Source organism: Mirounga leonina, unplaced genomic scaffold, assembly GCF_011800145.1.
Source record: "Mirounga leonina isolate KUSES-001 unplaced genomic scaffold, KU_Mleo_1.0 Mir_93, whole genome shotgun sequence".
NCBI classification, from domain to species: domain Eukaryota; kingdom Metazoa; phylum Chordata; class Mammalia; order Carnivora; family Phocidae; genus Mirounga; species Mirounga leonina.
In genome coordinates this window covers 26284431-26311872 of record NW_023270854.1, presented here as the reverse complement: position 1 = coordinate 26311872, position 27442 = coordinate 26284431, and the positions used below count along the sequence as shown (strand labels likewise).

The following is a 27442-nucleotide window of genomic DNA, read 5'->3' as shown; positions in this document are numbered from 1 at the left end:
AAGAAGAAAAAGGTGGGACTTTGCTTTACCAAACATCCAGATTTGATTAATGAACTCTCGTAATTAATTAAGATATTGTGGTATTAGCACATAAAGAGACAAACTGATCACTGGAACAGAAGAGAGAATCCAGGGGGCGCCTGGGTGGCTCAAATGGTTAAGCGTCTGCCTTCGGCTCAGGTCATGATCCCAGGGTCCTGGGATCGAGTCCCGCATCGGGCTCCCTGCTAGGTGGGGAGCCTGCTTCTCTCCCTCTGCCTCTGCCTCTCTCTCTCTCTCTGACTTTCATGAATAAAAAAAAAAAAAAAAAAGAAGAGAGAATCCAGAAAAAGACCCCCCCCCCAATCCCATGTATAGAAACTGGACATGACAGAGGTAATTTCAGATTCATGAAGAAAGAATGATGTGGTCAATAAAATGGTGTTAGAACAACTAGAAAAAATTAAATTGCACTCCCATATAACACTATATACAATTTTTCCCAGGTAGATTAAACAACTACATGTTTATGGCAAAACTGTAAAACTTCTATTTTTTATTTATTTTTAAAAAAGATTTTATTTATTTATTTGAGAGAGAGAGAAAGCGCACAAGCAGGAGGGAGGGGGAGAGGGAGAAGCAGACTCCCCGCTGAGCAGGGAGCCCGATGCGGAACTCGATCCCAGGACCCTGGGATCATAACCTGAGCCAAAGGCAGATGCTCAACTGATTGAGCCACCCAGGCGCCCAAAACTGTAAAACTTTTAGATAGGAGAATACCTTCATGACTTGAGGATAGGAATGGCTTCTTTAAGCTATAAAAAGCACTGACCATAAAGGAAAAGGCAGATAAATTCAATTACTGGAAAAGAGGGTTTTTAAAAGTACTGGAAAGAGAGAGAGAGTGAAAATATACAGAGTGAAAAACAAATTTCCAACACATGTGAGAAAAGACCAGAATCCAGAAAATATAAACTATAAATATTAAGACAAACGACCCAGTAGAAAAATGGGTGACATCTGTACTCAATAAAAAATGTTAACTCTGAAGGTAATTAAAGAACAAAATATAAACAAGACTGGATAAACAACAAAAGATGTGTAGTTAAAAAAACACAAAAACACCTGTATAACTAGAGCCAGCAAATGGTCGTAATAAAAACTGACAATATTAATCCTTATTGAAGCATCCACATAGGCTTCATGTTACCAACGCATTTAAAAAGGCTGTATTTTTGCTTTCATCAGTTCCACAGAGCATACCTTTTAAATTCCAAAATGCTCTCTGGAGCATTACATATCTGAGTGACTGAGGCCTAGAAGAAAAAAAACTGAGATTCCCCACTCAAACCTCAAAATATACTTCCTCAATTAGCCCCAGTATAGGCCTTGACTGCTTCTGCCATGATCTCATCTGAACCTCTGTAATACCTCTTAGTTGAACTACAGGTCAGTATTCGATAAAATGTAATTGTAAAATATATGTGTCACCTCCATAAAACAGGCAAAGGCTTCAGAAGTAGTCCATGTCTTTTGTTTATCTTGGGTCCATGTCCCACCATCTCCCATGGTTTGAACAGGTTATAGGGGATATACCTTAGAAAGTCATCAACAACTGATAATGAATGGCACATATTCAAAGTGCAAAGAAGAAAAGTAAATTCTCTCTCATGCCAAAAGGAACTCTTTAAGATACTTCAGAAGGACATCTCCCCTTGAATATCGTGGTGCATCTCAGGCCAGCAAGCCCTCTTTACCCTCAAAGCTGCTCTTTTTCCTACAATCCTAATGAGGGAATGGCCGCCCCAGCAATCCAGATGTAGCCACCAGGCTCTCCCACTCTTTCCTCCCATTCAATCAAATGCCACATCATGTCAGCTCTACCTCCTTTGAATCCACTCACTCCTCTCTATCATTATTAAGACTATCTTGGTTTTGAAATCACCTCTAATCTAGCCTATTTCAACAACTCCCTAAATGTCTTCTCTGCTTCAAATATTCTCCTTATTTCCAGCCTCAAATCCATTCCCCGAAGCGAAGTAGTGCAGTGAAGTCCAAGAACTAAGGGGTTGCACATGCCTGGGTTTGAATGTGACTCACTAGCTGTGTGAACGTGGGCAATTTTCTTAACCTCTCAGCCTCAGGTTCTTCATTACTAAAGTAGAAGGAATTACACCCACCTCTAATGGTTGACAGGACAATTAAAGAAAGTAACACATGTACTGTGAACACTGTTCCCCACATAGAAAGGCTGGGTTATGTATGTGGGGGTGGAGGGGAGGGTACATGATGCATGTGTCAAGGACTACAAAAATCACAAGATACATATGATGCAAAGTCCTCAAGCCATCAGAATATCTTGAGGATTTGAGAAAACATTTTATACCAAACCAAGTATATATTTTGGTATATCATTCAAATCTTGTATAAATACTTAAAACAAGAGATTTCAACAAACAATTTTCTCCTGGGAGGCTGGGGCTTTTCAGAATATGCCTTCTATGGGGCGCCTGGGTGGCTCAGTTGGTTAAGCGGCTGCTTTCGGCTCAGGTCATGATCCTGGAGTCCCCGGATCGAGTCCCGCTTCGGGCTCCCTGCTCGGCAGGGAGTCTGCTTCTCCCTCTGACCCTCCTCCCTCTCATGCTCTCTGTCTCTCATTCTCTCTCTCTCAAATAAAAAAAATAAAATCTTAAAAAAAAAAAAAAGAATATGCCTTCTAGACCTCCTGGGGAATACAAATTCTTTCTTCCCTATGTACTTCCAGTAGAAAAGTCTGGAACCACTGTATGCACTCAATAAATGACACTATTATTCAGCCACTATCCAGTTTAAAACCTTCCAGTTGCTCTGCACTGCCCTCAGGATAAAGTCTGAACCATGAATGACTGGTGTGCAGAGCCCTGGTTTCTCTCTCCAACTCCTTTGTCTCTACTCCCACACCAAAGCTCCACGGCACTGCAGTTGGCTACCAGGCCTATACTCTACCTCCCTCAACGCTGGACTTTTGCCTAGAATCACTTTTGTTCCCTGACTTCTACCACCGCTGTCTCCTACATCCTCCCATTCCCTGGCCAACTCCTGCAGTTCACAGGTCTCAGATTATCGCCCTTTCCTCGGGCATTCCTGAGTCCAGGGCTGGGCGAGGAGCTCCTAGCTTGCTCCTATTATCCCACTTATCACTCGGTCCAAACTGCTAAGCTCTACGAGGAAAGGAGCTGTTGTTGCCTTTTCCGCTGCACTACTGATCGCTCAGTATAGGCTCGTGAGTTAATTCATGAAGCCTGGTCTCAGTAACTGGTATGGTTCCAAGAACAAAAGTCTTTCAGCACTAACAACGGCGATCTCCTCCATCTCCTGGATGGGAAAGGGCCTCAGGACTGGTAGCTGCGCTCTGCCCCAGTACAAAATCCAGGATCTGGCAACACTGACCGGAAGGGACACCAGCTTCGAAATATAGTCCAGGGGCAGGTCCCGAGGAACGTCTACCACACCAGAATCGCAATGTGCCCCAGAACCACCGACAGCCCCGTGGCCCGTAAGAAGTGCCTGGAGCCCCACTCCGCGCATGCGCGGTGGCCGGGTGGCCGCGGGAGCCGCCCCCGCCCGGAAGGGTGGGCCTGTCCTCTCGGAGCGCGCGCGCGGGTTGGTCCGCGGCCCAGGAAGGGGTGGCCTAGAGACGCAACCAGTGTCCCCGAGCCCTCTACAAAGAAATGCAGCCTCCGCACGGGTGGGAGGTCGCCCGTCCCATAGCGGCTCCTCACCCCTGCTCCGCACGCCGTCCTCAGCAAAAGCCCCGCTACCAGGAAAGTCAGCACAGCCCCACCATTCGCAACGTCCTCGAGGACAGCCCAGGGCGCAAGGCAAGCTGCCGCTAGACGCCGGAAACTGGGCGCAAGGCCGCACCGGAAGTCCCGCCTCTCCGCCATCCAACTCCGCCCCATCCGCCCCATCCGCCCACGCCTCGCTCCGGATTTCGGATGCCCAGTCTGGAGTCTATAGTCTTGCTCCTTAGCACCTTCCAGGTGGAAAAGTTGTTCTTGAGACCCGCTCCCCCAAGGGCGCGGCCTGCTTAACCTCAGGTGCAGGAGGATAAACGAAACCTCTGCCTTTGCTCAGCAGCTCTTTCCCCTTCTACAGCACCGTTGGTGAACCAAGTATTGAGTACCTTTTTTTGCCGCTACCCTCCGTCGCTGCACCTCTTCATGCCCATTCTTGAGGCGTAACTCGGAAGTCATCTCCTGGATACTTTCCGTGAAATACCCGATCTCTGAAGTCATTTTCTGCTTTGCTACTTAAACAGCATCTGGCATTTGTTAGCTGTGTTAACCACTACCTCAGGCAGTGAGGTTCCTCTTTTCCTAGATAGCTATTCCCAAACCTTAGGCTGTCAACTCTCCCATCATGCCTCTCATTAGAGCAACCCCAGGCCTTGCCTATCGTCTCTAGGGGAGCAATACCTCGAGGTACAGGCAACCATCTCCCTCACTGCTCCCCTCCCACGCACCTACTGGGAGTCTCTACTTTGATCCACATGGGCTGCCTTCTTGAGTGCAGAGGTGGTCATCCTGTGCATTCTCTATGAAAACGACTAAATGAAAAACTTTCTGGAGCAGTCTGACGTAATGGGATACACACTCTGGTTTGCACATATGGAACTCCTTGCCTTGGGGCTTGTGCTGCCAGAACCCATCCAACATCCCCTCTGCCCAGTGCCGCAGTCTGCCATGTTGTGAGCTAGAACGCTTTCCTCTGGACTAGTGACCCTCCACTTTTCCTCCCCACTGGTCCTGGAGGTTGTTTTGGTTTTATTCATATTTGTTAAGTCTATTTTCTATGTGAGGGCATACGCGGTTGAAGGAAAAGCAATCTGCTCCTAGTTTCCCCTTCAGAACTAAGAGCTGCGACCAGACTAAAACAGCATTGAAGGATTTTAAGCAAGTGGGTAATGTTAAGATTTGCCTTTTTCTAAATGCTTACTCTGGCTGCAGTATGGAGAATGGATGGGAGAGGGGCCGACTTGTATGTGAGACCAGGTAAGCTACTGCAGGGCTACAAGAAGAGATGCTTGCACTAAATTGTGGGGAAACAAAGCAAATTGAAGAGATCTTAGGAGGTAAAATAGTCAGAAATTGTTGACAGATTAAATTGGTAAGGGAGAGGAAGGCATCAAGATAATTACCAAGTTTTAGGCTTGGGCAGTTTGGCAGTATAAGTGATGGTGTCACTCACTATAATATGGCATGATTGAACAGGACTAATGGCTTCCTCCTCAAAAGACTCAAATGATTTTGCTTGCCAAAGGGCAAGATGAGTAAAGAAGGGATGGGATGTCTAAACAGATGGTGACTACACTTATGGAGGTGAGCACTGCATAATGTATAGAACTATCAAATCACCATGTTGTCTGAAAGTAGTTAACATTGTGCGTCAACTATACTTCAGTAATGGGGTGCCTGGGTGGCTTAGTCGTTAAGCGTCTGCCTTTGGCTCAGGTCATGATCCCGGGGTCCTGGGATCGAGTCCCCACATCGGGCTCCCTGCTCGGAGGGAGGCCTGCTTCTCCCTCTCCCACTCCCCCTGCTTGTGTTCCTGCTCTCGCTGTCTCTCTCTCTGTCAAATAAATAAATAAAATCTTAAAAAAAAAACAAAACTATACTTCAATAATGAAAAAAAAAATTCAGTTATTGACAAAAAAGAAAAAAGGAGGGGCTGAATTTGGAAAAGAGAAAGATGGTACAAAAACGCAAAGGGAGAGTAAAGAAAGCAGTGTCAGAACTGAAACAAAAACAGTAGGATTCCAAAACTCACCTTGATCAATACCCTTGGACACTGCCCACTATGTGTCTAAAGTCCTTGCACAGAATGTTTTCATAATATCTGGCATCTAATGACCAATCAGGGGCCAAGAAAAATTTCAGCAAAAAATAATTCCATTTCACTTAGTATCAAAATTTTATTTATCGGTAATAACTTGGAAACTACGAGGCACTGAGAAAGTACTTTATTTCACTAAAAACGTTTACTTTGGGAGAACATCTCTTTGGTTGAGGTACATCTAGAATCAAAGGTTAGTGACCTGGAAAAGGTATACATATATAAATCACCTGGAGCAGATTTCTATTCTGAAATAGTTCTGGACCAGTTTTACAGATGAAGCAACTGTAAACAACTGAGGTCTTAGGAAGTTTGTCTTAAGTCGTGATAAAAGGTTTTGCTTGGCATGTTAGAAATACCCCGCCTCCCACTCTTTTTTACTACTCCAATATATTGCTTTCTCTCAAGTCACTTCATGAGTACATATACACTCAAGTGATACCATATACCTGTAGACCACAGATCACATTGCCTACTCTATCTAAAGTAGGGATTTTTTTTTTTTTTTAAGGATACTCTTTTAAACTATGTTTTCGAAAACTTAAGAGTTTTGTGGAAGTACCTTAGGAATGATGACAAGAGCAGGGTGGAGGTTGAACAGTGGGCCTTTGGGCCCCATCCCTACTTCGACTAGAAATAAGTGAACTGCTCTTATCTGTTTCAGATAGTGGAACATTACAGTTCTGTGTTATCCCTTTTGGAATCTGGTTCTACCATTAACAATCAAAACTTGAAAACCACTGTACTTAACTAAAGATCAGGGTATGAATTTGGTTAACATCTACACGTGAGCCAAGATCCCAAGATCCTTTATGAGATAGGTCAGAGGCACACAGACACAGGGTCAGCATACATTAGGACCATAAACATCATGGATATTTGGAATCTAGAATGATCACCAATTGTTAACACTGAGAATGGCTAAAGGGAGGATGTGGGCAGGCAAACAGACACTGAAGTTACTGTCAACTAAGATACTATACTTACTGAATTTCAACTGCTCTGGGGAAATCAGGGCTAACCTGTGAAAGCTTGCCGACCTTCCTACAGGCACACTGAAGCTAGAATTGTGTTAAGTGGCCTCCAGAGATGAAATATTTTGATATTCAGTGCTTCAGTTTCCTCAGAACTACTTTGCTACAGAATATTCTGATCCTGCCCTGCTATGACTGCTCTCCACTGGAGTCTGAACTCGGACAGTATCCTGCCACTAAATGAGCATGAAGGTGTGCTGTAAAGTTTTACAAGAAAATGGCATCAGGCCAAGGTCTCTCTTTTCTTTCCTTTTAAAATTCTGTATGGTCTGTGGAGAAATGGGAGTGCTCTCAATTAATTGCATGTACTGAATCTGTTCAGTGGCTTAAACTTCGACTCATGCATCGGATTTTTGTTAAGGCCAAAAGAACACTGCTTCTAAGTGCCAAATATGTTACTCATATGAGCCAGATAATCAACTAAGAATCCCTGGTACATCTTTTTGGTTCAGCTGCAAGCCTGTGGCCCAAAGATCATCTATCTCTAATTCAGGCATGGCCAAAAGGCATTCAGTACCTGCTCCGAAGTTTTAGAAGTAACCTAAATCATGGAATAAAAGTTGCTCATGAGTCTCCTTGATGTAATCAGCAATTCAGTTAACTCACTGAAGAAAAAAAAGTGACTGTAATGTTTACTTTCATTAAATCTATGCTCAGTGATTTTACAGCAAAGAAAGTATATAACCAGTGTCACACATGAAATGAGATTAATTCAGTTAACACTGACAGGTAAGGTACAAAAACAAGTGCTTGACTTGGAAATTTAACTTTATTTACAAATGTTCTCCTATAAACAAAGATGCCACTCTATCCCTTTAAACTATAATAACTGATAATTTCCTAGGAAAACCATTTACATAATTTTAATCTTCCTGCATAAAACTGTATTATGGAATGAGCAAATATGGAATGGTCTAAGAATATAAAAACAAAACAAAAAACTTATCTAACATGAATCTCTATTGACAGACAGAATGAAGAATTAAGAATTATACCCCTTAATGTGCTACTCCAGAAAACGGAAACGTGATAATTTGGGGGAGAGGTAAATGCTTCACAATAGTCTTCCTACATAGCATAGTTTAATTGTGACTGTAGGATTGCTCTTGCAGGCTAATATTTAGGCTGATTTTAAAAAATAAGTCATTACTGTAAAAAAGAGCATAGACTTTTCTATAGATTTTTCTACCAATGGAAATATGTAGACAGTGGTCTAATATCATTCAGGCCAACTAATAAAATAACAAACACATGAAAAGAACTTAAAAACACAACCATCATGTGACTATCTGACTTACAAAATTAGAATTCTCCCTGAAGTCAGAGAGTATTGCTCAATAGTTGCTATAAATTTGAATTTGTCATGGCCAAAACGATACATAGACAAAACAGAGTTCAAAGTAAAATTACCCAAATTACCAATTTATCATTTTATATGTAGTAATTACTTTTTAAAAATCCTTTAAATTTTATGTAGGAAGATAATCACTCTCACATCATAGCTAAGTCACAAGGAACTTCAAAACCTTGAAAAAAAATTTATCCCTGAGGAGAGAGGAAAAATCTCTAAAACACACAAGTGACAGTCCTGTACCCTTTTAACAATCTTTATCATAGCATGAACTTTTATTAACAGTTAGCAATCAAATGTATTCCAATCCTGGATAGTTACTGCCTCTGATGGCCTAATCTTTCTGTAATGAAACTGTAAGTGCAACATTTTTTAAAAAATCAGATAAATAGGGACTCTGGTTTTATTGTCAGGTTTACATTTTTGTCAAGTGCAAGGATGACCAGCTAAGACATGTATATTCCAATAATGACTGAAGTAATAACTTCTGCTGGCGTCTCTTCTTCTGAGTCTCCATTTCCCCCACTGTTCTTCACCCAAATAATAAAAGTAATACAATGGCAATTGAGTTTATTATTATCAATGGCACTGTAAAGAAAAAAAAAAAGTTTGTTACTATAAAGAAAATAGCAGGAAAAAACTAAGTAATAGTTACTAGCATCTAGGGAGGATGAAAGTACCAATATGTCATCCATAATCATGTTGCAAATCATTGTAACAAAGGAACATGCACTGGATCATAAAATCCAAAATTTATTTTAAAGAGGGCTTGTGTGACTGGGGTTAAGAGTCACACTGGTACAACTAAATCAATATGAGACATCTGTGAATGGTGCTGGTGCAGGGTTGGGAACACAGAAGCACACCAGGTCCAGGCAGAAGGAGACATGGCTGTCTGTGACACTTGACATTAGGAATAAAGGGCAAAGACGATTCCACAGTTTCACCACTAAATTAAGAGTGAACTTATTTACCATTCTATCCAAAGTTGTGATCAAAAATCCTAACAGCGAAAGAGGGAGACAGACCCTTATTTTAATGGTTTTAAGTAAAAACTTTTGAACCCTTCTTTCTCCAGTTGCTCTAAAATAATATCTAATAGGGATGCCTGGGTGGCTAGTCAGTTAAGTGTCTGCCTTCAGCTCAGGTCATGATCCCAGCCTGCTGCTCCCCCTGCTTGTGCTCTCTCCCTCTGACAAATAAATAAATAAAATCCTTAAAATAATATCCAACAGACTGGCAGATATGGGACCTTTATTTTTCTCTCAAAAGGCTTCCAGGGCTCTAGATGACTTTACTACTTGAAGCAACGTAATTTCCAAAAGGTAAGAACACTGCTTTCAAGTCTGAGAGGTAACACGTGAACAGACTATACCACTGGACATTCCATTCGCATCAAGTGGTTTAGACAGAAGTAAGAAGCAAACTAAGAAAGAAAACCAGTAACTTCTAAACAGTAAAGCCAGGTTAAAGAGAAAAAAACTTCACTACAAAAATGGTGTGATAGTATTCACACTGAGAAGCTTTGCTACTTGAAATCACAAAATTAAAACTTAAAAGAGCGTTTCACTAATTTTTTTTCTTACCTCTCATCACAGTTCTTACAGATCGAATAAGGTTCATTAGCTGAGATTTAATTCCTGGCTCCTCTCCGAATCCACCAATTCCCTGGTCTGCTCCCCAGCCAACTGTGTAATACAAAAATGATTAGCTGTGTTAAAACTTATTATGCACTTGCCTTGCTCCCTCATTAGTCATCTTCTAAAAGATTAGCTTGAGTCTTTGTTAAAGAAGTAAAATACAGTCATCTGAATTAAAAGTTACCATACTGATTAAATATTGTAGAGTGTATTTTTTACTTTGGTAGCAGCCACAATCTTATTTCATTTCCACACTGATTTTATAAAATAAACTACAGTCTAAATTATTCCATGGCATTTAATTCAGTGAAGATGATTGTTGTGACATCCTGATTGGTTTTTTCCTTTTTTCAAACAAAATATGTTTTAGAACTGAAAACCAAGGCATATGGTCAAACTCGATAATTAGCTCAATTCAGAATTTGTAAAATCCCACACAATTAGCAATATAAAAATGTTGTGGCTGAGACACACTATCTACATTACTTGGGGAAATTTGAACGTAAACATGCTCACAGCTTCTTAGGCTTTCAGAGTCCTCCATCCTGCCAGCTGGGGCACATCTTTCTCTTTTCATCACTCTCTTCATTTCTCCATTCTAGCTGCGGAATCTAGCCCACTACCCCACTTACTCTCTGTAGAAGAGTCTTTTACTTTCTTCTGTGTCACTTTCCTGATATACATCATTATTTCTTTACCTTTATCTGCTAGTTTTCATTACTGCCATACATTCTGCTGAAGGCCTCACTTCTGCAACTTGTCCTTCTCTGGTCTGCATTTCAGGCCCACTTTTCATATCTTAACATTACATTGTTTTGTAGCTCCAATGACTATAGGGCTTAGTTCCTGACATGCTGGCCCTTAAACTTGATGATGGTCTTTATTTTATATGTGAAAGAACCAAGTCTCAGGAAACAAGACTGCACTTCATTTAATCAACTTTTATTTGGTCAACATGAACGTTAAGCAAGGGTTGGCCTGCTTTTTTGGTCACATCAACAGAGACAGTTGTGGGATAAAGCTTTAAAATTCGAGTTCACAAGAGAGCCGATGTGTTTGGACTCGCACTCCCCCTTCGAGGCCTAGCTCGGGCTGTGCTGAGAAGCCATCCCAGTGGACAGCAGTGTCGCCCGTTTCTGTGCCCCCACACTGCAGCCACCGTCACAGTGGTTACAATCAGCCTCGCTGATGTCTCACAAGACTCTCTCAACAGATGCCTCTGGAATCTAGCTGTCTTAACCCCTTGAGTTTTCTCCCTTACAGGGTCAGATCTCTCCACCACCCAATCATGTGACGATTCCCACTGCCTACTTAGTTCAAATCCTAAAACTGACATTCTAGCCTTATATCCCACCACTACCTTCCAATTCCTATTCATACTCAATGCCCATTAATTGCAGTACATGTTAAAGGCAGCTTCTGAATCTAGGTCTGACTTCAGCATCAGGGCCTTTCCTAGTTCCCTCTCATATCATAATGAACCTTCTTTCTCTTTGCTCCCCAAATAGCCTCCTGACTGTAGTAACTTTGTTCTCCTTCATGGTTAGCTGTTTTCAAGGGTCTCTCATTAGACTATAAAATCCTGGAAGACGGGGACTAAATTTAGTCTTTCTTCACCTTCCCACTCTCCTGCACTCCCACCCCACAGCAAGTATTTAGTAAAGGTTTGTGGAATTGAAGTGAGTAATAGTAGACTGAGTTAATCTGGGATAAGGTGAAACAAGGTAATTTCTAGGATCCCAATTCCAAAGAACTCCATTTCTGAATTTTTATGACACAAGAAGTTATAACGTGAACAGATCATTCCACTGTAGCTTTAGGGGAAGGGGATAGAAATCCTCCAATATCAAATGTACACATCTATCCAAATTAAAAGTGATTTTAGAAAATATACCTGCATTTTGCCTGGGCAGCATCACCCTCCTACTTCAGGATCTACTCTCCAACAAGCAAATAAACTTCTGCCGCTTCTCCAACGTTTGCTTTTACTCTATTATGAGTTTTACCACCATGTCTTTCCTCCAAGTATCTGTCTCACTGTTCCAGAAGCTCACTCAGCATTGTCCACTAAATGGCAGTCCTCTTTTTGTAATCTAAGTTCAAATTGTAGCACCAGCCTTCACCTACTTACAGTGTGGTAAAAACTACTTTATATTCATCTCTAGACATATAGGATACACAAAATGACCACCCACCATCAACTGTGTCAGTTTCCAACCTCCGTAACTGCTACAAAAGATTTCTATGGGAAAGCCGCACGGCTGGGATAACTTACTTACAGAAACCTCTTTAACAGCTCTGTACAATAAAAAAAGCACTGTGGTTCTGGTTCATCATGATGGGGTCAGGGAGGAAAAAGATCACCCTGACCCTCCTGGGGTCCCTGCTAGGTCTGAAAATTACACTGATAAGGGGTGCCTGGGTGGCTCAGTCGGTTGAGCGTCTGACTCTTGGTTTCAGTTCAGTTCATGATCTCAGGGTTGTGGGATTGAGCCCCATGTTTCTCTCCCTCTGCGTCTCTTTTTAGCTCAAAATAAATAAGTAAAATCTTAAAAAAAAAAAAAAAAAGAAAATTACACTGATAAAAACAGATAAACAGGAAAAAGCATACAAATTCTATTAACTTTTTACAAGACAACGTCTTCAAGCACCAGTGAGGCCCACCAGTAAACAAGCCCAAGCACACAGCACAGCTTCCAATGAGCCTCTGTGCCCTACACTTAAAAATGAACTGTCAAGAAGAAACCATCCTTAACATGGAAGGACAGAGCAAAAACAGAAAAAGGAGACTTTGAGGAAGAGACAATGCAAGAAGTAGAAGAAAACCTTTTTACTATGTTTTTTTAAGTGACTGGTTTATTCTTTATTTTTTTAAGTAATCTCCATGCCCAACATGGTGTTCAAACTCATGACCTCAAGATCAAGAGTCGAATGCTCTACTGACTGAACCAGCCAGGCACCCCAGAAGAAAACATTTTTAAAAATGAACATCCATAGAGAGCAAAGCTCCTGTACCTATGAAACAAGAACAGGATGCCATAAAAAAGGAACATTAAGGAATCAAGCCAAAGCTCTTGTTCTTGCTACATTAGCATAAGAAGTTCAAGAGGTTGACAGATTAAGGTGAGGAAACCTATCAGACAAGGCTAAAGGAAAAACTGGAGTTTCAGAAGAAAGAACAGACAGGGAGAAATATCAAAGAAATATTAAGAGATAATACTGTGGAACTGAAGGACATGAGCCTTTAAGCCAAAAGGACCCAATGAGAGAACAGCCCCCCCCAAAAAAAAGCTCACACGCTGCCACATTTTTGTAAAATCTCAGCCCTCTGAAGACAAAGAGAACAACCCTAAAGGCTTTAAGAGAGACAGTTCAGGTTGTAAAAAGAATCAGAAACAGAATGGCATCAGACTTTTTTTTTTTTTTAAGATTTTACTTATTTATTTATTTGACAGAGAGAACGAGCGAGAGTGAGAGAGAGCACAAGCAGGGGGAGTGCCAGGCAGAGCGAGAAGCAGGCTCCCTGCTGAGCAGAGAGCCCGATGTGGGACTTGATCCCAGGACTCTGGGATCATGACCTGAGCCAAAGGCAGATACTTAACCAACTGAGCCACCCAGGTGTCCCCGGCATCAGACTTCTTTATGTCAATACTGGAAATGAGAAAATTAAGTGGAACAATGTCTTCAAAACTCTTTAGAAAAATTAGTTCCAATCTAGAATTCTATACCCAAACCACAAATCAACTAGAAGAATGACATCATTATTTTTTATTGTTCAGCTGTGAGCAATATTCACTGATGGTAACATAAATATGGAATACCAATATTGCCAATAATTGGCTGGAGATGGGAGAGATGGGGGAGGGGATACGTGTGTGTACTTGTGCTCCCACGAGCACAAATGTGCTGCTGATGGTATAATTATACTAAACCCTTCCACAGCATTAAGTCAGCGACTCAAAACTTAGAAGAGTTGAAAATAATTGCTTTTGAGAAATGGGGCTCAGGTTGCAGAGAGATGGGGCAGGAGGCTTCTATCTTTCTTTATAAACAGAAGAGCTTTTTGACTTTTAACAATCACACACACACTTACAGTGCTTTGATAAAAAGAAAAATGAAATTTAAAAAGAAAGCCTGTAAAGACGCTCACCCACTGGAGAAATCCCTCTGCAATTAGGCCTTCCTCTTCAGGGCATGAACACCCTGAGGGCAGGGACAAGGTCTACAAGTGGAAAATCTTCATCTATGAGTTACTCTGAATATTTAAAAGTATGTTTTAAAACCAGCTTTAGGGGCGCCTGGGTAGCTGAGTTGATTAAGCAACTGCCAGGAGCCCGGGCTCCTGAGATCGAGTCCCACATCAGGCTCTGCTCTGCAGGAGCCTGCTTCTCCCCTCTGCCTGCTCTGCCTGCCACTCCCCCTGCTTGTGTTCCCTCTCTCTGTCAAATAAATAAATAAAAAATCTTTTTAAAAAACCCCCAAAACCAACTTTAAATGGTATTGTTGGTTTCATTTCCTTTACTTGCTTTTTTTAGAATTTATCATTGCTAAAATTAACAAGCCTTTCCACCCACGGCCACAATCTCTTAGATGGTAAAAAGGACTTGTTTTCAGTATGTTATGGATTATGCGCCCAATTTTTGTTAGAAAGCATAATTTCCAACAATCTTTTTTTCTTTTAGACCTGTTTCAAAAATGTTTGAATGTATGTTTTTACATAATAAGAGTGACTACCAGAAAAAAATGTATTTTCCACCACTGAATAACTGCTCTTCAACAAAACAGGATAAAACTCTACAATATTGGGAGTATGACATTTTAAGCATCAGCATTGAAGTATTTTAAAAAATACTAAGTTATCAGTTAATTTTAGCCTAGTCTCTATTTCCATGCCACCAGAATGAAAAGACAACTTAATTTTAGGTAGAGAGAGTAAATCCTTTGTTTAGATATTCCATGGACAAAAAACACAAAGGTGACAAGTAAAGGACCAGATGCCATGGATTATCTTTTACTGTAACAAATAGTTCTCCCTCCAACTGCTAATTAGGGAGTCTCAGTTGTTTTTCTAAGGAAATTGGCCAAAGCTTTAAAGAGCTTTGCCTTTTTTTTTTTTTTAAAAGGAGAAAGATTCAATTCTGCAGCTCTCTTGACATTTCCATTGCTAGAGGGCCTAGAAAAGAACAAATGGTAAGACCAGCCAGCACTGGTTGCTGCCATAATTTCAGGAAGAGAGTTAAATATAAAAAGTTACTTATTGCAAACACCAAAAATGTTCTTTTGCTGCCCAGACTTCAAAGAGTCATACACAAAATGTCAATCCATCCAGATTCAGCCAACAACCCTCAGCCAGATACATCCTGAAGAAAAAGTATTAGAAACGTATTAGTACAGTTAGTGTTAGTATTAAAAGTATTAGTAGAGTTTTGAGGGCTGGTTGACCCTGTTTCCATACGTGCAAAAGAGATTAGCTGCTTCACTTTGTCAGTGTCACCCAAGTTTGCATGGGAATCAAATGCTATCATAGATGTGAACGTACCCAATAAACTCCAGAATAAAGAATTCTGCTAACATAAGTTTTAAAAAATTACATTGATCAAAAAGATCAATGTTGAAGTAAATGATCTGGTATACTTCGATCAATATAATTAGTTTCCAGCTCAACATAACAATTTCTATTGAATCTGGGATGAAATTCAACAAATGCTTTTTAGACTATACATTTACAGAGAAACTTACATGTCTACATGGTTTTCTTAATGTTTTATAAACTGCCATGCTCATACCATGACTATCATACAAGGCCTGTAAAATGCCTTGCTCATTTCTCTGTATTTGTGCACACCTGATTTACTGTTCAACATCTACCTCCTTTAGGAATTCTCCCTCCATTACCTGGGCTCATACAGCTCTCACTACTCTAAATTCTAATGTTACATTGGCTCTGGAGCAGTCATTTAAACCCTGAATCCGTAGTACCTTGTAATATTTTAACTATTGGCTATGAACTGAATTGTGTTCCCCCCAAATTCCTATGTTGAAGCCTATGTGGAGACAGGGTCTTAAGGAGGTAATTACAGTTAAATGGATCTTAAGGGTAAGGCCCTAATCTGATAGGACTGTGGCCTTACAAAAAAGAGGAAGAAGAGAGAGATCTCGATTCCCTCCCCCCTCCCTCCACCTAGCCATGTGAGAACACAGTGAGAAGGCACCCATCTGTAAGCCAGGAAGATAGCCCTCACCGCACCTCGACCTGATCTTAGACTTCCAGCCTCCAGAACTGCGAGAAAATCAGTTTCTGTTGTTTAAGCTACCCAGTCTATGATACTTCCTTATGGCAGCCAGAGCTGACTCATACACTGTTTCATGTATGAAATGTTTCTTTTGTAGCACTCATAAATGCTACCGGACATAATACTTGTCAAATGGATCCATACCCGGCACCACAAACAAAAACTAGTAAGAATAATTTGGGCAGGTATTAAAATTCACTGCGTGTATGTTTTTTTTTTCTTGTACAAAAAGGGAATTTGCATCATTGTGGAACACCAGAAGAAACACATTCTCTGCACTACAGTCAAAATACTGGCTAAACTATTTGGTATAAACATACAGCTCTCAAATCAGGAATTGCAAGAATATGATCATGGTAATGTTACTCAGTTATTTAGAAAATACTCACTGACTGACGGAATTGTAAAAATGAGAGAATCCTTGTCATCAGTCTCCTGGAGAAGACCAGAAAGGAACTGCAGTGGTGCTACAACCTATGAAATAGGTCAGTGATGGTTTCTAGGAGAGGCAAATGGCAGAGGTAGGCCTTAAAGAACAGTCTGAGGTAAGTCAAGGAACCTGAAGGCAGAGGAAGTATGCATAAAGGCTCAGTAGCGAAGAAGAGCACCACGTAAGAATGGCACACAGGGTAAATACTGGGGAAGGGTAAAAGAAAGGGAAGGACAGAGAAGAAAGAATACATTATGGTGAGCTTGTAGGTCACACAAGGGAGTCTGACTTTTATACTGGAGGCTATGAATATTAAACAATTCAAGAATTTCAAACCACTGAGGGAACATGTTCAGCTTCTCATGGAAGGTTAAGCAAAGAGAAATAAAACTGGGGGCGCCTGGGTGGCTCAGTTGTTATGCGTCTACCTTTGGCTCAGGTCAGGATCCCAGGGTCCTGGGATCAAGCCCCGCATCGGGCTCCCCGCTCAGCGGGAAGCCTACTTCTCTCCCACTCCCCCTGCTTGTGTTCCCTCTCTTGCTGTGTCTCTCTCTGTCAAATAAATACATAAAATCATTAAAAAAAAAAAAAAGGGAGAGAGAGAGAAACAAAACTGGAGGGAGGGTGACCAGTGAGGAGGTTACTATGAAAATCTAGGCAAGAGTCAAGAGCCTACATAAACAATATTTAACAAATACTCAAAATATCTTAAAATTCTATTTTAAAACATATTTAGATATTTCACTTTTTATTTTTTGTAGTTATTGCTACACCCAACATGGGGGTTGGATTGAGAGTCACATGGTCCTCTGACTGAGTCAGCCAAGCACCCCTGAATAAGGGGAGTTTTTTTTTTTTTAGTTGGCTCCATGCCCTATGTGGGGCTTGAACTCAAGACCCTGAAATCAAGAGTGGCATGTTCTCCCGACTAAGCCAGCCAAGCGCCCCTTAGATATTTTAAAATAACAGCTTATCGACTTAGACAAGGCAATGTGGTGTTTTCCCTTAGTTCTGGGACCATATTCAAAACATATATTCAGACAAAATATCTGTGCTACTTCTGGAGAGAAGAGGAAATGAAGACAAGATTCTAGGAGGAAAGTATTAACATTTCTGGGCCATTCCAACAGTTTGTAGTAGTGATTTTCATTTAGGGGCACAAAGCTAAGTCACCTGCAGAAATCTTGGAGAAGACACTGCTGAATTTCACTTCTGGAAAATTTAAATGCAGGTCTGGAGTAAGGTCTGGGCATTGTATTCTCTTTCAAAATTGTTTGGCAATTCTGGGTCCATTTCCTTTAGCAGCACTTGTCAGTTTCTGCAAAAAGCCAACTGGGATTTTGATAGACTTGCATTAAATCTGTAAATCAATAATATTAAGTATTGTCATCTTAATGATATTGTCTTCTGATCCATGACCATAGATGTCTTTATTTTCTTTAATTACCTTTAAGAATATCTTTATTCTTTAATTCCATTCAACAATGCCTATGTTTTTCACAGTATGAGACTTGCACCTCTTCTGTTAAATTTATCCCTAAGTATTTTATTACTTATATTGTAAATGAAATTGTTTCTTTAATTTCCTTTTCAATTGTTCATTGTTCATATATAGAAAAACAATTGCTTTTTGCTCCTGACCTCGTATCCTACAACCTTACTGAACTCATTTATTCGTTACAATAGTTTTTTAGTGACCCCATAGGATTTTCTATACACAGGATTATGTCATCTGCAAACAAGGGATAGTTTTACTTTTTCAGCCTCACTATCTGAATGTCTCTTATTTCTTTTTTTTTCTTCTAACTGCCCTGGCTAGAATATCCAGTATAATGCTAAAGAGAAGTGGCATCAACTGTGTGTTACTACAGATTTCAAATAGCCAAAGCAATCTTGAGAAAGAAGAGGAAAGCTGGAGGCATCATGTGCCCTGATTTCAAACTATATATAAAGATGCGGTAATAAATAAAAGTATGTGGAAAAAGGGAACCTTTGTGCATGGTTGATGGAAATGTAAATTGGTACAGCCACTATGAAGATACGCCCTGATTTCAAAATATATATAAAGATGCAGTAAATAAATAAAAGTATGTGGAAAAAGGGAACCTTTGTGCATGGTTGATGGAAATGTAAATTGGTGCAGCCATTATGAAGAACAGTATGGAGGTTCTTCAAAAAATTAAAAATAGTACTATCAGGGCACCTGGGTGGCTCAGTCGGTTAAGCATCCACCTCTTGGTTTTGGCTCAGGTTATGATGTCAGGGTCATGAGATCACACCCCGCACTGGCATACTGCTCCGTGAGGCATCTCCCTCTTCCTCTGCCCCTCCCCCCACTCACAGGTGCTCTCTCTCTCTCAAATAAATAAATAAATCTTTAAAAAATATTAAAAATAGCACTACCATTTGATCCAGCAATCCCACTTCTGAGTATTTCTCCAAGAGAAATCACTATCTTGAAGAGATATTTGCACTCCTATGTTTATTGCAGCATTATTCACAATAGCCAAGATACGGAAACAGTCTAAGTATGCACTGAGAGATGAATGGAAAAAGAAAATGTAGTGTATATATTAAATGGAATATTATTCAGCTATTAAAAAGAAGAGAAACCTGCCATTTGTGACAACATGAGTAAATCCTGAGGTTATTACAGTAAGTGAAATAAGCCAAACAAATATTATATTATCTCACTTATGTGTGGAATCTCCAACTCTCGGAAACAGAGAGTAGTATGGTGGTTGCCAGAGGTTGAGTGGGTGAGCGAAATGGGAAATTCCTGGTCAAAAGGTACTACCTTTCAGTTATAAGATGAGTAAGTTCCAGGGATCTAATGTGCAGCATGGTGACTATAGTTAACAATACTGTACTGCATGCCTGAAAGTTGCATTGAGAGTAAATTTTAAATGTTCTTATCACCACAACCACAACCAAATTATAATTATTTGACACGAAGAACACTAACTGGGGTAAGCATTTTGCAGTATATATGTGTATCGAATGATCACTGTACACTTTATACAATGTTATACAGGTACACCTTATTTTATTGCCCCCCTTTATTGCACTTCCCAGAGAGTGTGTTCTTTACAAATTGAAGGTCTATGGCAATCCTGTGTCAAGCAAGTCTATCGGTGCCATTTTTCCAACAGCTCACTTTGTGTCTCTATCACATTTTGGTAATTCTCACAGTATTGCAAACTTTTCCACTATTACTGTATTTGTTACGGTGATCTCCCTTTTTATCACTTTCCACTCACTTAGCCACACATTTCAATTCGGGTTTTATCCACAGTTGTAACTGCTTGTGTAAAATCACCAATGACTTCTATTACCCTGAATGCTTAGGACCTTTTTCTGTCCTTACCTGTCCTTCCCCGAACATTCCCCTGTTGTACCATGCCTCCTTCTTCAAACACTCGACTTCTGTGAAACCCCACTGTCTAGATTTTCCCATTTCTCTTGTTTTGCTCATTCATCAATTTCTCCTATCAGTTCTTCCAGCTCTACCTAAACATTAAATATTGGAAGAGATTCTGGGACTGTCCTGGTCACCAACTCTCTTTGTACTGTATTCTTTCCCTGAGCAATTTCATCTCTTCATATGGCTTCATTTATCATCTGTGGTTGACAAAGTCAAATTCAGTCTCCACTGTGGCTCTTGCTTCTGTTCTATGGACTTAACTCCAACTGACTATCCCACACATCCACCTGCATATCTCATAGAAATCTCAAACTCACCATGTCCAAAACTTATTTCACTATATTTTCACCTTCTTACCTACCACCGCTGCCCTCATTTTTCCTTCAGTACTATCTAACTTGGTAAAGGTACTATGCTTCACTCAGTTGCTAAGCCAGAAAACCTAGAGATCTTTGACTTTTTCCTCTTCCGCATTCCCAATGACCGAACAGTAAAATTCTGCCTTTTCTATCTTTAAAATATCTTCTGATTTGTATTAGTCTCCTAGGACTACTATAACAAAATGCCACAAAATGTATGGCTTAGCAGAAATGTATTTTCTCACGGTTCTGGAGACCAGAAATCCAAAATCAAGGTGTTAGCAGGGTTGGTTCCTTTTGGGGACTCTGAAGATCTCATCCATGCCTCTCAATGCTTCTGGTAGTTACTGGCAATCCTTGGCATTCTTTGGTTTCTTGCTGCATCATTCCAATCTCTGCCTCTGTTGTCATTTGGCCTTCTTCCCCCACGTTTCTTTTTTTTAAGATTTTATTTATTTATTTGAGAGAGAGAATGAGAGACAGAGAGCACGAGAGGGAAGAGGGTCAGAGGGAGAAGCAGACCCCCTGCTGAGCAGGGAGCACGATGTGGGACTCGATCCCGGGACTCCAGGATCATGACCTGAGCTGAAGGCAGCTGCTTAACTGACTGAGCCACCCAGGTGCCCTTCCCCCACGTTTCTGTATCTCTCTCTTTATATGGACACCTCATTGGATCTAAGGCCATCCTAATCCAGTGTGACCTTATCTTGACTTGATTATACCTGCAAAGACCCTAATTCCAAATAAGGTCACCTACATGGTACCAAGGGTTAAGACTTCGATGTATCTTTGGGGGGGACACAATTCAACCCCCACATACCTTCTACTTTTCTGTACAGTATACTAGTGAGGAGATGAACTTCTGAGTCAGAATGCCTAAGGTGAATCCTAGCTCTGCCACTTTCTAGCTGTGTGATCATAGAAAAGTTACCTACTCTCTTTTGTACTTCTGGTTTCCCATCTGTAAACTGGGGATGAAAACAGTACCTATCTCACAGGGTTGTTGTGAAGGTTATACAAGTTAATATATGCAAAGCACTTGATACAGATCCTAGTATGTGGTGTTAAGTGTTAGTTATTATTATACCAACTCAACTGATGTGATACCTACCATTTCTACTTGCCCTGTTTGGAATGGTGCTTCCCACACCCACTATTCTACCCTTCCAGTCTGTTCTCCACACTGCAGTAAGGCTTTTGCAAATAACACAAATCTGGTCATGTCACTGCCCTGCTTAAAACCTTAAAACCTCGTTTTCACCTGCCCCAATTTTCACAAGAGCTCTTACTCCTCACCCTCCCAACCCTTTGCCTAATTAATGTTTACTTACTTACTAGATTTTGGGTTAAACACACTTCCTCCAGAACGCTTTCAAAGATTCACAAGCTAGTGTTTCCCTGCACTTCTCTTCCATAATATTCTGCATACTTGTCATTGTTACTTGTTTATTTTTTACTTAACTTCCATTAGAAGGGCAAGTGACTCCTGTAACCTCAGCTCTTAATTACATGGGCTCGGCACATAATTTGTGCTCAATAAATCTGAAGGAATAAATGAAATGAATCAATCTTGCTCATGGGTTTGGGTTTCACTGACTCACACAGACATATCTGGCATACTTACAGACAAATAATGGTATATTTTGTATATCAGGTATACTTGCACAGACAAATGATGCACATCATGCAGTATCCTGTCTTAATTTTGCCTCATACATCAAGAAGTGCCCCGCCCAGGACGACATGGAAATCGCCGTATTCTGTGGTATGACAAGCAAAACTGTTGTCTTCATCTTGGTATTCTTAGATTCTAGCCTGGCACACTGTAGACACCCAATAAACTGTGCTGAATAAACTTTTCTTGGAACGTGGGCATTTGGATGCCGTGATAATCCCAACACCTTCCCTTTCCTCCTAGCCTCAAACACCAGGAACCCCTATGGCCCTCCATCAGTTCATTCTTCTAATTACCCAGGCTCCAAAATGAGCCACGCCCCTCCCTCTGTAACTAAAACCTCAGACCCTAGGTTTCTGATCATTAAAAGCGATCACAGAGGACTGCGTTAACTTACTAAACTAATCGCAGGCAGAGGCTTCCCTGGCTCTTCTCTGTACCCCTTCCCATCCCAACTCCCGGGGTCCCGCACACAGGAGACATCTGTTTAATAATCTTCGTCCCGCTGTTGAGCTCAAACTCGGTGAGACGCGAAGTGGCTCGGCTTCTTCCCTCCAAGGAAGCGCCGCAAGAGTCGAGCCCTCGGACTCCCGTAGGTCGCGGCCCAGGGTGTCCCCTCCCGCGGCCCGCCTGGGCTCCGCGCCCCCGGGGCTCCGCCGCCGCCCCCTCAGCCCTACCCCGCGGTCCCACTCACTGTTCTTGAGGAAGCGCTCCTCGTGCAGCACGGCGATGGCATTGACGCAGAGCAGGGCCGCCTGCAGCAGTGAATACAAGGTAAAGGCCATGGCCGCCCGGAGCCGCCCCGAGGCCCAACTGATTTTTCTACCGGCGCCGCAGGGTACGTGGCGCTGCCACGGCCGGCGCTCTCCTACGGGAGCCGGGGAGGCCCCAAACGCGTTCTCCCAGAAGCTCCGCCCCGATCCGGCTAGGACCCGCCCCGCGCTTACGTCAGCAAGGCGCATGCGATCGGCGGTCCAGACCTGTGCAGTCCAGTGCAGTAGCCAGGCACGTGTGGCTGCTGAAAGCCGGAAATGTGGCCGGTCGCAGTTGAGCTGTTGCAAAGCGTGAGACTGTACACGCCGGATTTCAAAGACTTAGGACGAAAACGACGTAAAATCTCCCATTAATTTATTTTAAATGTTGATTACATGTTGGAATGTTGATTACATGTTGAAATCAAAATATTATAGGTAAATAAAATGAATTAGGAACATAACTTTTACTGTAGGGGCGCCTGGGTGGTTCAGTCCTTTAAGCGTCTGCCTTCGGCTGGGGTCATGATTCCGGGGTCCTGGGATCAGCCTGGAGTCTGGCTCCCTGCTCAGCGGGGAGACTGCTTCTCCCTTTCCCTCTGCTGTTCCCCCTGCTTGTGCTCTGTCTCTCATAAATAAATAAAATGTTAAAAAAAAAAATTAACTTTTACTGTTTACTTCTACTTCTTTTTTTTTTTTTTTAAGAGCTTATTTATTTGACAGAGAGAGACACAGCGAGAGCAGGAACACAAGCAGGGGGAGTGGAGAGGGAGAAGCAGGCTTCCCGCTGAGCAGGGAACCCGATGTGGGGCTCGATCCCAGGACCCTGGGATCATGTCCTGAGCCGAAGGCAGATGCATCAGGCTCTGTGCTAGGCGGGAAGCCTGCTTCTCCCTCTCCCACTCCCTGCTTATGTTCCCTCTCTCGCTGTCTCTCTCTCTGTCAAATAAATAAAGTCTTTAAAAAAAAAAATGTAACCATCAGGAAGAATAGGGCCTCTGTTTCCCAGTGTCTGTAGGAGGGTAGAATCCTAATTTTGATAATTGTCAGCTCACCGTCACAACTGGCCAGTCAACATTTACACTGACTACCCCTCTGTAATTTTTCACTTCTCTGACTCTACTGAGCCCCTGTTCACCTCCCTTTCTTCTCCCTTTAAAATGCCCAGTCACCTCTGTACAAATTGAAATTGAGGTCAGTTTGCATTTGACCCTCTTGCTTACTGCAATGGTATATTACAGATTAAAATCTGTCTTTACCATTGTAACTGGGTCTAGCTTTGTTTATCTTTGACTGAGGGCAGCAGTAAGAAGCTGAGCCTGATTATGTTGAATTTTGGATATTGTTGAGGCCAAGTATGCAAATTAGTCACCTTCTGAACTTCTCATGGTCCCCTAAAATAGAAAATAGAAAAGCAGCACATTAGTCCCAGAAAGCACTTTGGAGGCCCATGTGCTTGTTGCTGTGGCTGCTGCTGGAAGAGACACTAGCCAAAAAAAAAAAAAAAAAAAAAAAGAATAATTAGTTAATCTCCCAAGAAGAAATTAAGCTTAAATAAGCCAACTAGTTAGTACCTACAGGGAAGAAGAGATGTATTATTTCCCACAGACACACATAAACACTACCTCCATAATCGGTCCTAAATGCACATCAGGTAGGGAGAGACACAGGAAGATAAAGTAAAGGAAATAAAAGAAACAACAAGATACCAACAAATCCTCCAGTTTTTCAAGGTCCACAAAGCTCTAGACTCTGGTGGTAGAGAAGGAAGGTTGTTCTCATAAGTGGACGGTGACCAATCCAGGATTGCTACCCTGGGCTGGGAGAGGGGAGAGGGCACCCAGGGGACCTTGTCTGGCAGCTTTGGTTGAACAGTGAATAACAGTTTTTACTAGCTTGTATATTTACTGAGGAGGGGGTAATGGGGAGGGGGTGGCTGGAGATTATGGGGATAGATGCAGAGGAGGTGGGGTAAAGCCTCTCACAGTTACCTCTTTGTGTCACTCGCCCCTGGGTCACAACTCACTTGATTCATTTCTTTTATTTTCAAAAGAATCAGGTTAACCTCTCTGGGCCTCTGTTACTTCATCTATAAAATTAGGTGATTATGATCTCTAAGGCTCCTTCAGCCCCCAAAATCTCTAGATCTAGCAAAAGCAGCTTAAAATATAAGACAGTGTACGAGTACTAGTACCCCATTATCTGATCCACTATTTTTCAAAAATCCAGGCTTGTAGACTAAGCTGATAATAGCAGATTATATTTTTTAAAAAGAATTGTTCCTCGGATGTCCTTACTTCCAAAAAAATTTAAAAGCCTGGAATTTTTAAAATATATTTATTAAACAGTTGTCTCAGTTTAGAAAAAAATTTTTCCCCAAACAAAGAAATGGGTAAAATGCATATTCTGTATCTTAGTAGCTTGAGGGGAAAAAAAAAAAAAACCAACTGGGTATAGCCTATTTAAAATTAGAACTTGCTGCATGGTGCTGAGCTTCTGATGTCAGTGTGGTACGTTTTCATGCATTCATGTTAGATATCCTACCAGACGCTTCTGTTGAGCAGTTTTCAATTTCACATACAGATGTCTCCTTATCATTTGCTTCAAGTTGTGTTTTTTTGTCTTCAGACTGTTAGATGGCACACTTTGGCATCTTGGACCATCTTGCCACAGACTTTCTTTGCAACTGGTACTATGGAATCAATGTTTTCATTCCTGTAACAAAAATCAAAGAATTAATGCCTTCAGTAAAGTTCCTTTAGGCAAGGGGGAGCAATGGTTAAGATGATGTCTAGGGTAACCTTTATGTTTGGCCTCTGATTAGACGTGGGGGGGCAGGGTAGATGTAGAATTCAAACTTACCTTTTAAAGGTAAGTGCTCCAGGATGGACTCAGTCCCTGGACTTAGGAGAAATTGCATTATTGAACTCAACTTTTACCCTTCCATGTACCAGTGCCTTTGCCTTTTCATTTGACTGATCCTTGACTTTGGGTTCAGCTATATGACTTGCTCTGGCCAATAGAATAAGAAGGAAGAAATGCTGGGCCAGCTCTGAGCCTAGACCTCAAAAGGCCTTATATGTTTCTTTTTTTTTTTTTTAAGATTTTTTATTTATTTATTTGACAGAGAGATAGCAAGAGCAGGAACACAAGCAGGGGGAGTGGGAGAGGGAGAAGCAGGCTTCCCGCCAAGCAGGGAGCCTGATGCGGGGCTGAGCTGAAGGCAGATGCTTAACGACTGACCCACCCAGGTGCCCCGGCCTTATATGTTTCTTTGTTGTGCCTCTGACATTGCCATGGGGCAGGGGGGAGTTCAAACAGCAACCATGCCTGAGCCAGTCCACTGGTTCTAGGAGAAGGATGAAAGATACTTAAAGCAGAACCAAATCACCCCCCCACACGACCAGCCTAGATCAGCAAACCCTTATCCAAGTATAGATCCATGAGAACAGATGATTGTTGTTTTAAGTCACTAAATTTTGGGATTGTTTGTTCCACAGTATTTTCGAAGCAACAGATTTCTACTCACACTCCCTTGGTGATCTAACTTATTCTAACAGCTTGACAACATTTGTATACTCTGAAGACTTCCAAATTTATATCTCCTACCCAGAACTCACTCATGAACTCTCGGCTGATATTTCCAGCTGACTATCACTTGGGGGTCTGACAGACATCTCAAACTTACCTTGCCCAAAACTGAATTCCTGATTTCCCTCTGAAACCCACTTCTCTCGCAGTCATCCATTTCCGTTCATGGCAACGCTGTCCTTCCAGTGGTTCAAGGAAAAATCCTTGGATTGTCCTTCACTCTATCTCTTTGTCTCACACTCTATATGTAGTCTATCAGCAAATTATTTTGACTTTAACTTCAATATATATCCAAATCTGACTACTTCTCATCTTCCCTACCACCAAAACCCTGGTGCAAGCCACCATCATCTCTTGCATAGATTAGCACAGTAGCTCCTAATCGGTCTCCATGGTTTTTGCTTCCCCTCAGTTTATTCTCCCCAGAGCAGCCCGAGTACTCTTTCAAAGTTAAGTAAGGAAAGTAATTTATTTGTTGAGAGAACTGGGTCATTTGTCCTGTAGAACTTCCCACATTCTGAATTTTGCAGATTGTATCCCCATGGTCCTGGCTGACTTAAATATTATGCACAATACCTGAATCATCGGTAACAAAATGAAAACACTTGATTGAAGAAAATAGTCACTATTGAAACTGACTAAACCTGTTCACTCACTCAATGGAAAATATCAGGTATGTGGTAAAGAAAAAATGTTTGCAAGTCAGATCTTAGCATAAGTCTACAATAAATGTGCTAACTGTTCTCTTTCCATTCCTATTTTTAAATCTCAGCATTTCTATTCCTGTGTTCATTAAAAACTAGTTCACGAAGATAAGGATTATGTATGTTATTTATCAAACATTTAGACTCACCTTGAAGAATGATAAAAATGGATTATTAGTTTTTAACATTTTTGTCCTGCTATATTTCAATAGATATATTTATTTTATTGTCTGTCTGAGATATGAATCAATGATGACTGAGGTATGTTTGCTTTTAATCTTGTTATTTACAATGACAACCTTGAGTTTAAATGGGTTTATGGCAGCAGAATTCACC

General features: G+C 41.3%; 2 protein-coding genes across 3 annotated transcripts in view; both read right to left on the bottom strand.

The window, feature by feature from the left end:
* HDHD2 (haloacid dehalogenase like hydrolase domain containing 2) overlaps positions 1 to 3887 on the bottom strand; it is a 36182-nt gene extending 32295 nt beyond the window's left edge. The window contains exon 1 of one of the 2 annotated variants that reach the window (XM_034996130.1): positions 3741 to 3887. The gene's annotated coding sequence lies outside the window, so the exon portion shown is untranslated. Of the gene's footprint in view, positions 1 to 3408; positions 3557 to 3740 lie in introns of those variants that run through there. The other variant, XM_034996131.1, reaches the window with a different exon arrangement.
* Positions 3888 to 7342: 3455 nt separating this feature from the next.
* On the bottom strand, positions 7343 to 22951 carry IER3IP1 (immediate early response 3 interacting protein 1). The gene is made up of 3 exons (XM_034996132.1): positions 22754 to 22951; positions 9825 to 9926; positions 7343 to 8826 (listed from the first exon to the last, which is right to left on the bottom strand). Exons 1-3 carry the CDS (start codon positions 22842 to 22844, stop codon positions 8771 to 8773), a joined length of 249 nt encoding a protein of 82 aa, XP_034852023.1. The 5' UTR covers positions 22845 to 22951; the 3' UTR covers positions 7343 to 8770.
* Positions 22952 to 27442: the final 4491 nt, after the last annotated feature.

Excerpts from the sequence above, each read along its gene's own strand:
- IER3IP1 (XM_034996132.1), bottom strand. The coding sequence starts at position 22,844 with ATGGCCTTTACCTTGTATTCACTGCTGCAGGCGGCCCTGCTCTGCGTC. Across the intron at positions 9,927-22,753 it reads GGAGCGCTTCCTCAAGAACA|TTGGCTGGGGAGCAGACCAG; the intron begins GTGAGTGGGACC and ends TGTATTACACAG. Across the intron at positions 8,827-9,824 it reads TGTAAGAACTGTGATGAGAG|TGCCATTGATAATAATAAAC; the intron begins GTAAGAAAAAAA and ends TTTTCTTTACAG.